The sequence below is a fragment of the Atractosteus spatula genome, chromosome 21 (assembly GCF_055471065.1).
Source record: "Atractosteus spatula isolate fAtrSpa1 chromosome 21, fAtrSpa1.hap1, whole genome shotgun sequence".
NCBI lineage: Eukaryota > Metazoa > Chordata > Actinopteri > Semionotiformes > Lepisosteidae > Atractosteus > Atractosteus spatula.
In genome coordinates, this window is record NC_142726.1 from 7,031,984 (window position 1) to 7,047,463 (window position 15,480).

General features: G+C 40.9%; 1 protein-coding gene across 1 annotated transcript; it reads right to left on the reverse strand.

The window, feature by feature from the left end:
* Positions 1-396: 396 nt before the first annotated feature.
* On the reverse strand, positions 397-10,736 carry LOC148817110 (neoverrucotoxin subunit beta-like). The gene is made up of 5 exons (XM_088939212.1): positions 10,658-10,736; positions 7,265-7,357; positions 4,306-6,330; positions 3,299-3,328; positions 397-3,037 (listed from the first exon to the last, which is right to left on the reverse strand). The coding sequence occupies exons 2-5, from the start codon at positions 7,353-7,355 to the stop codon at positions 2,505-2,507; spliced, it is 2,679 nt and encodes an 892-aa protein (XP_088795338.1). The 5' UTR covers positions 7,356-7,357; positions 10,658-10,736; the 3' UTR covers positions 397-2,504.
* Positions 10,737-15,480: the final 4,744 nt, after the last annotated feature.

The following is a 15,480-nucleotide window of genomic DNA, read 5'->3' on the forward strand; positions in this document are numbered from 1 at the left end:
AGCAATACAGTTTGCATTTCAAATATTGAGTTCAAGGAAACTTCTGATGTAATAGGGAGAGCTTCGGAAATATAATGTTATGCCGGTAAAATACCACTGGGAGGCGACAGTTATACACGGGTCTATGAAGGCTGTTTTAAAACTGCCCTTATTAATCCCACCCATCTGTTGCTCCTGACAGAAAGAAGCTTCCTGCTCCGACCAACATGCGTATCACGTGATTGGGGTTTTTGACAGACAAGAGTGATAACCAATCACATTTTGGGAATTAAAGTACGCTAGATCACGATTGGTTTACGGGAACCTTACAGCAGGTTTACAGAATAGTATTAGCAAAAATCTTTGCTTTATCCACTTAGTTTATAAGATATTACATTGATGTTCAGTATTCGGGGATTTGAATTTGTCCACCAACTTTATTCAAGAGAGGAAAGATCAATGTCTATACAGGTGTCTCAGAGCAATTTAAAATATGAAATACAGTATGGAAACATTTTTTTTCTTTCCCTACTGTATACCCGTGGATATGTATAGACACCTCTATTTTACTAAACCACGCAGGATAAGCATCATACTGTATATACAGTTTATTCATTAAAATACACGATCGATACAACAGTGAAAAGCTTAAGAACTGGGACAGTGAAGTGACATCTCATTTTGCTGTGTACTAAGGAAATTTGATATTGATGTAATATGGCTAAAACCATATTGAATTTCTATCATTCTGCTTCATATTCATTGATCTGAAATACACATTTCATTAGTACACAGCAAAATGACCAATTTCACTTCACTGTTCTAAACATACACTGTTCACTGTATGTGATACAATAACCTTCTGCAGTGAGTACTAGCCCTGCGTGATGTCTTTATATACAGTACAACCACTTCATCCAATTCAGGATCACGGGGGAGCTGGAGACGACTCCATCCAGCAAGCAACAGGCGCCAAGCAGGATACACACTGGACTGGATGTCAGCCCATCGTACAGCACACACAGCCAGCCAGACACTCACACACTCTCACCAAGGTTAGTAAAGTCATGTGAAACAAACACAGGAACATATTTTAACTTTTAACATGTGAACAACCAATTTCAAACTAATAATAGGAAAAAAAACTACAAGAGCTTGGAATAGATAACTGGGTCATATTGGGAAGTTATGACTTGATATATAGACAAATATTGACCCTCAGTTAGGCGGAACAGCCTAGTCTCACTATTGTAACTTCTCTGAAGTTCTTATTCCCTTGCCACAGTCCTGATGAATCTGGAACCCAGACCATAGCCTGTTTTTGTATCTTTTGAATGATGCTGCATCATGCCTTCATAATCCCTTCATAGCTTCTACACAAGCGCTATAAATAATGTAGTTATGTTTACAGTGCTTGGTACAATGCGAGGCTAAAACAAATGTCATGACCTCTTATGCACTCATTATGTCATTTGTGCATGCCCCATAAAGAATCATGCATGTGATTCTAACACCTTGTGCAGCAGTTATGAAGGGATTATGAAGCCAGCAACATGAAATAAGTAAAGACATTACCAAAAACATGGTAGAGAGAGAATTCACATTAATAAAAAATAGGCTAAAAAAAAGAGGAATTTGAAGGGAAAGCAATAGGATGGGATTGGCAGAATTTATTTTAAAGCTGTAAATGTTGTGCCATCTTTCCAAAAAAGTAGAAAACATATCTGAAGAATGAACTGGTCATCTGCAATGCTGTCATTTCTTAGGGCAAAATTGGGGTAAAAGTAATGTACAAAAAAAGATGGTAAATGCTGGCTGTCACTTCCAGTATCTTAAACCTTTTGAAACATGCTGAACGATGTTCCAACAATGACAGTGGTGATGGGGACTGACACTTGCAGAGCTATTGAAGACAATAAAAACCCTCTGTTCCTTGCTAAACTAAGAAAACAGATACCGCTTCACACTGATTGTGTGCTGAAAGTGCCAAAATAAGAATCCTGTTGGAATAAAACTCTGTCATTCTTTACCTGTTTGAAAGTTTTGCATTTTGAGAATTTGTTCATTTACATTTCAAAACTCTGTGCAGGACGAACATTGAATCAATGCACACTGTTCAGCATTCTAATAACTGATTTGAATAAAAGCACTTTCTAAATTATTGGATAATAATGGAAATCAATGCTACTAGTAACAGAGAATTTTGTTCAGTTATAAGCTTGACAATTTGAGTGGAATCAAAAAGCCAGTTGCATAAAAATCAATCAGTCTTTTGCTACCTAAAAGAAATAACCATTGCTAACAATAAATGCCAAAAAACAAATAAAAATTTAGGAAAAACAAACTGTACAAATTAAATTCAGCCAAGGCTACAGTATACAGAATATAAAGTGAATTTAGAGGGAGAAGTGAAGAAGCACTAGTCCTGTTTTAAGGCCCTCTCTCTGTCTGGTGGAAACTCTGGTTCAAGGGACTGAAAGCATACATTAGCTAGAAGCGGACACTTTCTTAGAAAACACGGAGGATTATTCCAGCTGACACAAGGAGAAGGAACAGCCATTGTCCTTAGCCCCCAAAGCAGGGTAGAGGGGCTCAGTGAATATTGCTTCGAGTGTGTGTAGGTGTAACATGGAGTCAGGGGAGACACTGTAAAATGACAGCGTGCCCCCCACCCAGTCCAGATACACTCCCACTCTGGGGGACGAGGAGACAGGTATGACGGTTTCATTGTTATTGTGCCAGACCGAGTAACCAGAACCCCTACATTCCAAACCCCAGGACTTGTCATTGTGCCCAAGGCAACTGTCATAACCCTTTCCTTTTCTCCCTATTCCTCTGTATGCGACTCCTATAGTGACCCCTTTCCCACTCCACTCAACCTCCCAGTAACAGCGGCCAGTCAGCCCCTCTCTGCACAGCACTTGGGGATGCCACTCAAATCTCTCTGGATGGTCAGGGTATGGCATTTTCTCCTTCTTGCGCGTCATCTCTATATTCCTTTCAGAGACAGAAAGCCGTCGGTGCACGGTCTCCAGGTCTGGTGTGAGCTGACAGGTATCTGCAGGAGAGAGGGAGGAGGAAGAAAGAACAGGTGAACTCAAGCAGACGGGACCAGAACCAGTAGAGTCCAGGTTAGTTCTACAGAATAAGGATTCATATACAGGATTGACAGCACAGTCACCTCAAATGTCCGTCAGACAGACAGCTAAACAGATGGACAGCCAGCTGGACAGCAAGATAGACACACAGCCAAAGGAATGGACAGCCAGATAAAGAGACAGGTAGTCAGACAGTGGGGCGGCCAAAAAATCAGACTTACACCGCAGAAACTCATCCCTGGTTCTTGGCACTGCAAGGGGAAACAGCATTAAATTAATTCAGACTCAGCCAGTATAAAGGACAAAAGGTTATCTTAGCATTACCATGATACAAATAGGGGATTTGAACATGTATGAACATTTGTGGATGTACATCTGTTTAAGAAGCAGGTTCAGAGCATCAGATAAATCTTTTAAACATGTATAACTTAAAATGTCTACAGTTTAAATTAGAAAGAAACTGAGCAGTTAAGGCGAGCAATGAAGAGCTGCCCTGCAATAGAAAATTTATCACTGGTGCCATTAAGAGTCTCAGTGTCTTTGTCTGGAAAAACTGCAATTTTCTTCTGAGCCAGGGGGTAGAGTTTCATATCTCCAGTAATGCCGCAAGGGCATTCAACTGAATTACTTGGGCCTCCTCAGGCCCAACAATTCCACAATGGGGCTCATTTGGGATAGAGCCAAAGTCTGGATTAATCAGGCTGACCTTGATGACATCTGTCACAAGCAATCTACATCAGGGTAAATTTTGGTCTAATTGGTTTCATGTATTTGAATTGTGATTACAGTAGAACCTTGATTTGAATGAAAGCATGGCAGTAACACAAATGGACGAACTTACAAGAATCAAATATGTAACTGGAACGTTACCAGTTTATATTTATCAAGAACTGGATAATGAATAGAAAACAAGCAATACAAAATACAGATAACATGCTCTTAAATCTCGGGAATCTAGCTCACTTTGTAATGTATGCAAAATATGTCTATGATGCTGCAGTGTTTACTGTGTATCTAAAAGGCTATTGTGTGTGCACAATTTTATATTTCAGTCTGCAGTAAGTTCACAGATTCTCATGCAGCCAGCAATGTGGGTACAGTGTTTTCATCAGGCAGCAGTCTCTAAATGGTGTGTTATTAAGGCTGCAGTGTGTACAGACATTAAGACAGCAGTTTCCCATTCAGGCTAAAGTGCGTGTGCGGTGGGTCATACAGCAAGTGCTCTTACCTCCCACAAAGGAGAGCTCAGCCTCCTGACTGGGTGGACTGGTTTCTCCTCCTGCAAAGCCTGAGTACACTCGGAATCTGTATGAACTCGAGTACTGCAGCCCATCTATAGTGCAGGTCGTCTCATCACCCTCTGTCAGCTTGGCTGCCCACAGAGCCCATCTTTCATCCTTGTATTCCACTTTGTACTGCAACACGGGCAGCCCCCCTCTCACAACAGCCGGCTCCTCCCAGCTCACTGTGACGATTCCAGAGACAGCGTCTCTCTGTACCAGTGGGCATCCAGGTGCAGCTCTTGGGTTATATTTTGTCTGGATCTTAATGGCCTCACTGGCCTCACTCATCCCCACAGCATCCACTGCCCTGTACCTGAATTCATACAGTGTTCCTGGCTGCAGTCCTGACAGGGTCCAAGCATATTGTGTGTCAGGAGTGTCAGTGACCATCCAACGACCTCGCTGATCTTTGTGCACTTCTCTGTACTCCACTCTGAAATGTTCTGTCTCCCCACTCTGTGAGGGCAGCAGCCTCAGGGTCACTCTGTCAATGTGGATGTCAATTGGCACAGGGGGATCCGGCTTCAATACAGGTCTGAATGCAGGAGTCACTAGTTTTCCGTGGCGATAGAGGCGAATAGAGGCTCCAGGACAGGACTGGTCTGAGACAGTGGCAATAATGAATTGGGTTTTCTTATTATCTCTGTTGGCCTCTGCGTATTCTATAAACCACTGAAGAGTCACCCTCATCATGTCTGATGATGCAAACCATGGCTGGGTCTCCTCTTTGCTCAGTCCATTAACAGAGGCAGAGTTCTGCTTTAAGTTGTCAGATGTTTTGCTCTGCCAAAGGTAATGAGTCAAGACTGAGAGGTACGGCTCTTTGTAGACCAGCGAGGTGAATGTGAAGCAGATGACAGTATCTATCTCTGGATTGAAAAGGATGCTGTTGAGGTCACTGGGTGATGACATGACGGGGATGCCTTTCATGGCATCGGTGTAAGATCTCAGTATATTTATTTCAGATTCTTTCTCATCGAGCCATTTCCTCTGCTTGGAGTTAGTGAAGGGAGACTCGCTGTGAGACTGGAGAAGGTTGACTAGGGCCTGCTCCTCTTGTTCTCCCCCCCGGATGACTGGCAGGATTTCAGACAAAGCTTTCTGAAACCTTGTTTTGTATTGAGCCATGATGCCCTCAAACTGATGGAGTTTTTCCTTTAGGATGCTGAATTGAGCCACAGTGCTGTCACTCTGCATGTCCCAGGACCTCCTGCTGGCCTTGATGCACTGCACCAGTACTGTCTCTATCTGTGATACCAGGTTTTCACTGATCTCCCTCATGAGCCGAGCAGCTCTTGGGTCCAGACTCTTCAAAGGATACAGCCAGACCCTTACAGGCACAGCTTTCTCCCCATTCTCTCCCAGCAGACTAGGGAGCATTCTGTAAACCTCCACAGCCTCCAGGTAATTAGATGGATTTTGTTGAATTTCAAAGTCTCCATGGAATGTGCAGCTAAACTTCTTTATGTTCTCCTTGTCTTCCTTAGTCACGCCCATTTCACCCCTGCTTCCGACAGGAATTTTGGGTATCTTTTCGATCAAAGCTTTGAGTTCTCCTGCAATATCTTTCTTCTCTTTCTTATCGGAGGCACTCTGATCAAACACAAAGAAAGCCTGAGCCCCATACAGCACAGCTGTTACCACGTGGGTGGCTGTGTGTTGCTCAAAAACCTTTTCATACATCACCTGGCCCAGCTGGGTCATGGTCAGCTGCTCAAAGCGAGTGGTTCTGCTGTACTGCAGAGTGACCCTGCAATGTCGGCTGGAGGGGGACGTGTCCATTAAATATTTGGCAGACCCCCCTAGCTCTATGATGCCCCCGAGGATACTGGCCTTCAGGGATCCTCTCACATTAAATGCCTTGGTCTTTTCCCTGAGAGAGTCAGAAGCAAGGATCTTGAACTCTGTGTTGGGCTTCACAGATACATCAAGATCCTTCATTAACGCTTCTCTGTCCCACAGGGTAACACCTAAAGAGAAGACAGAGAAGAACTTCAGTCCCCAACTTATGTTCGCCCATTCGTTCATGAAGTGAAACATTTGACTAATTCAAACAGTAACTCTACCAGAGTCTACAGTAGATATGGGGTTCTCGATCTATGGGTCACAACCCAAAATTGGTTGACCATACTGTTTAACTTTGTCATCACAATCTACAATAGCTTTTACTGACACAAAGTAAAAAATGACAAGCTCTGACCCATGATCATAGAGTTCAAAGCATGCTTGAGAGAATGCCCTTGCCACCTGACCTCATGGGGGTACCAAAATGCCCCTTTTAAATGCCCCTGGCATTAAGGGGTTTTGCCTTCAGGCTAGTGATATTTTCTCTGGTTGCAGATAGCCAAGGAGACTCATTAGCAACTGCTGTATTAAACCACCTGTTTTTACAAGTAACAACAGTTCATACACCCTCTCACGGCATTGCTATCTGTGGAGATAGAAGTTCTTCTTCCAAAATTTCAATTCATACCCATCAACCTGCAGGTGGGCTTTTACTCAATATACTTCCTGGTGCCCTAGAAGACCCCCATCCTAGACCTGAGGCTTCTGAGATTGTCACTACAGTATGTCATTCTTTGAGGCATATTTTTCACAGCACATTTTTTTGTTCAATAAATAGGAAACAACAAATAATTTACTTGTCAGAACATTAGTTTATCCTTGAACATGCTATACAGTTTTCTACCTTGAATTACAGTGTTGATTTGACCATTCATACAGTATATTTAAAAGTTTAGTCAATATTAATATAAAAATGCAAGTTAGCAGAAGAAAACTCATGATTACAGTATGCCCTTATGCTACTCTGCTACAGATGTTCTCCGTCGGTGTCAGGGAAAGGGGTCCTCTAACACGGCTGAAAGGAGATGCTCGCTATGTGTGAGTGTGAGATGGGAGTACCTGGGATGAAGGTGTCATTGCGGCAGTCGTATAGCATCCCGAGGCGCAGGGGTCGCCCCAGGGCAGCGATCTCGATTGATTTGGTGTCCATGGCTGAAAAATGAGAGAGAGTCAGCAAGCTGTTTCTGTTTTCTCTTTCACTTACCACCTGTTTCAGAGTCAGCAGAATACACAGCTGGCATTCACAAATAATGGTATTTAAAATAATATTCGTAGTTACAACAGAAAAAAAGCTTTTACATTTGTTGTTCGGTGGGGATCAACCTTATGGTCACTACTGAGCACACACCTGACTCTGTGTCAGGCTCAACACTTGGACTCAACGAGCTCTCTTCCCACCTCCTCTCCTCCTCTTGTCGAGAAGCTATATTCAGCCATCTCCTCTATGACGAGTAGCCTGTGTTTCAGAGACTAAGCCATAGTCTACTTCTTTCTGCTGGAGTCTGTGTGTGGAAGATGACACTGAGCTCCAGCAGTAGGATGTTTTATGGGATTAGGCAGTACGCCCGGGTGGGCCAGAGCTCAGTTTTTGGTCTCCATGGAAACCGGCCTCATTCACATGAGGAGTCGCACACTTGTGGGGGCTGTGAGGACTTGTTCAGGCCACTTGTCACAACCCCCTGCCCCCACTTAGCAAGTAACAGTTCTGTTCAGTCCAAGATACTGTATGTTAACACTAATCTGTCTACCGACTGGTACTCTGTCACTCTGAGCTTCCCTGGCTGGGGAAGTGCTTGCTGTGGGCACCGTACAAGCCCATTTTAGAGAAGGATAAACTCAGCCAGAGTATCCAGCCGGATCTTGAACCATGTTGCCAGTCGGTACTCTTTTTGTCATCCACTCAGCTCTGCTTAGCACCGGACCAGTGGGGTTCTGCCAGACCTCCTGTCTACCCGCCTTGATAGCCAGCACAGCTTCCCTGCTTTGCTCTGCCCTGCCCTGTTACTGGAAGGTGCTCCTATCCTCCAGTCTCTGATCAGCCCGTCTGCTAGCGCCTCTCCTGTTCGGCTATCACCTCCAGGTCTTGAATCCAAATACTGGATCCCGGTGAAGAGCGCCTACACTGAGATCCCACACTTGGATTCCTCAGCCTCTCCAGCAGATGTGGCTTTTCCCAACATGACATAACATTTGGATATTAATTGGATTTTGATTGAATTTGTTGAAAAAATCCTAATTATGCATTTTTACACTATCAGCTCCTAGCTCTGCGCATTTATAATAATATAAGCATTTTATTATTCAAAAGATTGAACTAGATTAATGGTTTGCACAATTTCCATGAATATTCAAAATATATAACAAAAAGGTTTCTAGCTTCATCAAGAGGCAGCTGTTCTAGTAAGCTGAATGGCAGTGGTGAATGGACTTGATCTATTATTTTTCATTTTAAAAAGAAAAGAAACTGTGTTTCTAATTTACCATGAAATGTCTGCCAGACTTTGAAAATCCATTTTTAGGCAGAGCTAAATGTCAAACAACTGCAAAATATAATCAAAATATTCATTCCTAAAATGTATTAAAATTGATTAAATAGTGTCATCTGAGTGAGTCATAAAATGTTTTAAAAAATAAGGCATTCCACTTTAAATAAGGCATTTAATACTTCTAATAAAATGGATTGTTCTTTGTTTTTTAGAAGGTGTCATTTCCTGATTCTTCTTAGAATGTTACTGGTCTGTAATCTGCCTTTGAATCCTTGCCAAAGTTTGAGATTTACTGATAGTGCCTTCACAAACTCTTTTAGTTTCCCTTTGTGTTCCCTCAGGTTTGGACTCTAAAATGTTCTTGTTCTTATTCCCTTGCAGATTATCTCAGAACACCCCCTGCCCCTCAAAAACAAATTCAAACATGAAGTGTTTTTGCTTTGAGAAAACAAAAGCATCAATTTTTAGCATCTTCAGACTAAGGTAAGGTCTAACTTGTGCAATATTTCTGAGGTGAAAGAAAGTGGTCTTAGAGAAATTGTCAATGTGAGCTTAAAAATCAACTCTGAATCAAGAATAACACCTAGGTTTCTCACTACAGGGTTCACCTGTGGACCCAGATTTCCTAATTTACTTAATATTTTTTTATTAATATTTGTGCCAACAATAGGAATTTCCATTTTGTCATCATGGAGTTCTAACAAACGTTCGGGAGGGATGAAGGCAGCTGCACTAATTAAGCTCTCCTGGCGCAACTGGCGCCTAATCCTGACATAAACGCCTCAGTTCCCATATACCACACGTCACCCTCTCCTCTTCCTCGCTCCTTTTCACATCCTTCTTCCACCCCATCTCTAACTTTGCAGCTGCCCCTTGGGCAGCCCTCAGCCAAGTGAGATAAGCCAAAGTTTTCACAAAATTCAATAAATTATTCGACTCTCACACAAACTTCGACTGCTGTCATTCCTCATGAAATTAAGATTGAGGAGATTATTATTCATCCAAATTATAACACTGGATATACTGTACGGTTTATCAAGGTATTTAGCGCATCTGTGTTATCTGGCTCTACAGATATGTATAGCTGTGTATCATCTGCATAACTATGGAAGATGACATCATACTCATTAAAAATTCAACCATTAATAATTTGTGGCAACATGTACAATGTAAAACAAAGAGGACCAATATAATTCCTTGTGGAACACCATACAGAATACCATTCTTTTCAGAAACGTGCTCACCAAGACTAGCAAAATATTGTCTTCAAGTTACAGTAGATAAGTATTAAAGTACTTTCCTGGTGTAAGATTCCACTGAAGCATTTTTTATCAAGTTCATTTTCATGTGGAATTAATGTATCTGCTTATAGAGGGTGTGTGCTCATTCTAGAGGATACAGTCAGGTTGACAGATCCTTAATCTAACAAGAGAAGTATAGTTGGTGTACAGCTTTGCTGTCTGTAATATTTCCAAGAAGACTACTTGTTCTCCTAGGATTTTTAGACTTTTTATTCATTATTAAACTTAATTCTTGTTTAACTCTTTGCCTTCTTGTTTAAACTACCTCTCAAGGTTCTAGAGAAATGTTGCTACAGTGAAATGGTGTAAATAGTAAATTGCTTTCAATCTCAACCAAGATGAGGAGGTTTTTTGTAGTCATTTCACATAACCATATTATATGTAGACTTTTGGATAAATTGAAAATCACATCACAGAAGCTTTTTGGGATCTGCATTAACACCCTGCACCTGCAGTCTAAAGTAATAGAGGTTTACAACACCATCAAAACAGAATATGTAGTACAAAGCTGTATTGTATGATTTGAAAGTCTCAGAATTGGAAGCCCAGTTGCTTGTCCTGTAGAATGATACACATACAGTATATGCATAAGCAGTCAGATCCATTTTTTTAAACATCATTGTTTTTAGAGGTATAAAAATGTAATGAAATATTTTTACTTCTACCTGTATTTGTGAAGGTTCAGTGTCTCTCTGTCTCCCAGGAATGTCTGGTTTCAATAACTGATACTGCACAGATACACACATAGATGCTCATACTCCTTTTTGTCCTGTACCAGTAGAACTGGTCTTTCATTTCTGTCTGTGGGTGGCAACAGGAATGGGAACTTAAGAAAAAAATTAATTGATTTTAACCAAATGGTGCACTCAAAATGTGTGAAGGATTTTTAAAGTAAAGCAAAATGTTCATTATAAAGCTCACCTTAAATTGAAAAAATGTGCTATTTTATATCTGTAGCTAAGCATTACCCAATATACAAAAGACATTCAAAGTATTTAAAGGACTCTATTAATACATATACTGTAGTATTAAATGATGGATATTTGAAACAGTTGAAACAGTTTACAAGGACATCTTGTAATGAAATATATTAATGTAGAATTCACTTTAATTTCACAAACCAATATATTTCTGAACTGGAAGTCTACTTTCTTCATAATGTGAGGAAGGGGAGTGATCCATAACTAAACTGGGTAGCTCTGGGACTACTGGAGAGATAATTATTTGCAGTATTCATTGATTTGCCTATAATGCAAAGGTCATAAATTCTCCAAGTTGAGAAACAACTCATCATACCATTACATATTCAGTCCTGTCTTTGATTCATGCACCCATTCATTGAAGAAACCAATGTCTTAGGTCATCTTTTTACAAAATATTCTATTAACTATATTATAAATAATTACTCCTTCATTTTAAATAGCTTTTTTCATTACAGATGATCTCTAATCTCTTAACATATTGTAAATTGCATTTTTTTTTGCATGTGTATCTTACTTTCTTCTAAATGAAAACAACAGCCCTGCTGGCAGACTGGAATGTACTGTTTGGGACTGACAAAGATCCTGCCAGCATCTCTTGACATCTCTGTGTTTTAATGGCATGTCAGTGTCACTGGAATGTACCTTCTCTCTGCTCAAACCTGCTGAACGCGTATATTCTGTTGTCCATTTGGTACAGTAACTTGCAAAGAATTTCTATTGTATATCTTTTTTTTCTTTCCATTGTTCTTGTCTCTGTATTTTGAAGTCCCAACTAGCAGGAAGTTTTTTTTTTGCCTCCTTCAGGTTTAGGGATCCAGAGACTACCTTGTGCAGAAGTTAATTCTAAATCCCTGATGTTTTATTTTTTGGTCTCTGCCTGCGTCCAGTTGCTGTGCTCAGCTTCAGCAGCAGCTTTCTATGCCTGCCTCCTCTCTGTTGCTTTTCCTTCAAAACATGCCCACATCTCATGCAACACTGCTATCTGCTTTCTTGTTTTCTAACTGGATCTGCTTGGGAAAGCAGGTTTGTCACCTGTAAGCCTCATCCCCGGACATTCCTGTCACAAAGGCAGCCTCTGGAAGCTACGGCTTCAGCACTTCTATCCGCGTCTGCTTCTCGGCACTTGGTGCTATAGACTGCTGGTTTCACACATTATATTCAATGGTTTGGCATCCCTATGCCTCTGGCATAACAATTACACAATTTGCCTTACACTGTGCCTCATCTATGGAGGATCTTTAGCAGGTCCTCCTAGAGTCCACATTCAGGGCCTTGCTGCAGGTTTGTCTTGTGCAATTCTTCAGTGTCAAACCCATTTTGGTTTACATTAGGTACAGATCATGCCTATCTTACTTGGAGTGACCAAGCAGAAAAAAATATCTGACACAATGTCACACAAACATTTTTTTCTTGCAGGGGTAATCCATAATACAATCCAGCACTGCAAGGGGTCTCAGCTTGCTAATGTCCAGGGTGCCTTGTGGTGGCTGTGGCAGCGTCCACAGGATTGAGCTTCATAGGTGAGATATGTAACAGAGCAGTATCTGGGGTGTTGAAACTAGTTTAGGCCACTGAAGGGCAGCCTAGAGATGCTCCATAGACAGAGAGCTAAATAAAGTTTTACATTTGTAGGAGTAATTGACTTCAGCAGTCACTGATTTGATTCTTTGATAAAAGGGGTCAAAACCCAGCTAGGGCTGTCTAGTCTGGTATCAGGTTTAACCTGTAATGCTTTGTGTTGAGTGAACCCTGGTTATAGTTCAGACTCATTGGGGAGAAAATATACAAAAAGGTTCATAAACTCATAACATAGTGACGGCTACTGTGTCAGGGACACTGATATTGCCTGTTAATACACCGCCCTGGCCAAACAGGATCTGCCAGTTAGATTCACCACAGTCTTATAGGGGAAATAGAAAGGCAAGCAGGTTATAGCCTAAGTCAAGGTCAGTTCAATGATTAATAGGAGGATCTGGTGTTAAGTATTGAGGAAATGTTGCTGTGGTTAGTGTTTCCAGTTCATAAGAGGCAATTACTTCACCTTACGGCTATCATAAGCAAGTGCTTATAACACTACATATTCCCAAAGTTATGTTTAGACTGTACTGGCATTTTTATTAGCACTGTTGTTTTGCAAAAGAACTGGAAGTTTGGAGCTCTGAGCAGTGATTGATCCTAAAGTAGATACTTATCATTTTAAGGTGACTACAGATTATTCTCTGCTTTAAGCACTTCATTTCTTAAAAACAAAAAAAGTTTTAAAACGTGTTCATTATTGCATGTTTAAAACATGAGTAGTTTCTTTATCACCAGAAACTCTGCATGTGATGGGTAAAATATCTGGCAAGCAGAATCACATGACCTGATAGCAGTTCAAGTAGGGAGCTCCGTCAGCATGTACTGTACTGTAAAGGCTGCAAAGGAACAAGTAAAGGTTTATTCCATGTTGAAAAGAGAAGAAAAGAAACACAACGTTCCGACACCCGAAGAAGGCTCAACAGCGGAAACATTGTGTTTCTGACCTGACAGTATACTGTATGTTTATACATGATATATTCATTTTCTTGAAAGAATTTCTGTGGTAGCCTATCTAACATTATAAACTGTGCAATAAACTTAAATAAACATGTTGTTAAATTCATACAGTACCCTTTTTCACAAACAAATGGAACTAAATATAAGATTTAACCAAAGTGAGCAAGGACAGCCTTTTCTCTGATTAAGATATCCTTCTGACGTGCAGAAGATGCTTTACTCATCCTGAAACCAAAGACTGAAAGTGCATAGAACTTCATCTTTTAAATAACAAAACTTCAACAGGTTCTAGGTTCTTTGATTGTTGACAGGGAAGAATGCTCAGAATTTCCCTTCAGGCTGCCTCTGCCTCACCTTATTAACAGCCAATATCTCCTACCGAATTATTTTAGTGAAAGAAACTATTGTAGGGAGTGGCTCAGTGAAAGACATTATTGCCATAAATTACTTTAGCAATCCAGTTTTCCATTTTTTGTTGTCTTTTCAGTTCAGTTCAGTTTATTGTCATCTGCACAAGTGCAATGAAATGCTTATTTGCATGTGTGCTCCAATACAAAGACATTAAAGGAATCACCAAAAACATAAACACAGAACAGCAGCAGCAACAACAACACGTTAAATAATATACAGTACAACTAAAAAATAAAACATCAGTGTGTGCCAGTGGTAGAGGTAAAGTTCAGTAATTCCACAGCTTGTGGGAAGAAACTGTCTCTGAATCTGGAAGTTTGTGCCTTTACGCTCCTATAACACTTACCAGAGGGAAGGGGGGAGAAAAATGAGAAACCAGGATGACTGGTATCCTTAGCGATACTTCCAACAACCTGAGACAGCGAGTTGTAAAAAATGTCCACAATAGAGGGGAGCTGTGTGTGTTTTGTTTTAATGGTTTGTAAGCGGTGTCTGAATTTCTGCAAAAGTGAGCAATATGTTCAATTGACGGATGACCTTCCAAAGGCTCAAACTGTCATTCTAGGGGACTTTCGGTGATGTTACCATCAGCAGTGACCACATAATATTTGTACACATTCTGTCTTTTTCAAACCGTATCCAACAACAACACCTGAGTTGTAACTAATTGAATTTAAAACGAACAGTAAGTGAAATAACAGTGACATCGAGACCAAAGCTGGACACAAAAGCTTAGCTGCTAGTAAGTAATGAGTAGCCGGAAGTCCGAGAGGCATCCGTGAGCCGGTTTCTAGTTCTACGACCAATCTGTTACACAATTCATGCGCAAGGTCTCAGCAAGGTGTGGCTGGCCAAGGCGCATTGCATTGAGTGCGCTGGAGAGTCTAAAACTAGCTGGAATGGAATTGTGACTCTTGGGAATCAGCAACTGTTTCACCAACACTGAATCTCTGGTTTGGCAGTTTCTCAGGTGGAATTGTGGGTACTGTAGCTCTAAACTCCTAAAAGGGCCTATCATCTGTCTGTCCACTTTCACTTTCACTTTCACCTTTTCATGGGGCCTGTTCAGAGTGTCATCCCAGAATGTGTCTAGGACACAGTCTGATTCAGGCTGCGAGGAGAACTGGTCACTGGGACAGACGGTTTTTCTATGACCTGCCTCTTGATGGAAGAAAGCATGAGAGCATTCGCCTGCATCTTTGACTGACAGTAGGAGGCACCATCGCCGTCGTTGTTATCTCTCCCTGCGCCTGCCAATAGTTATCAATGCATTGTGGCCATCGGTACAGAGTACCACCTCACAGAAATCCGGTAAGCATTTAAATACATTAGTATTCTTTGTACATACTGCTAGTAACAGTGTTACTGTTTTTCATTTTCACATTCTCATTTTTTCACACACTAAGAGGACTATTGTACTGTTAAGCTCCACATGATAATTACTACCAAGCAGCAATTTAGTAAAGGTTTAAATTATAGCCATATGATATAAATTATGATAGCCATAAGGTTTACAATAGGGCTGGAAAAATAGCAGTTTTTAAACTACCAGTGAATTG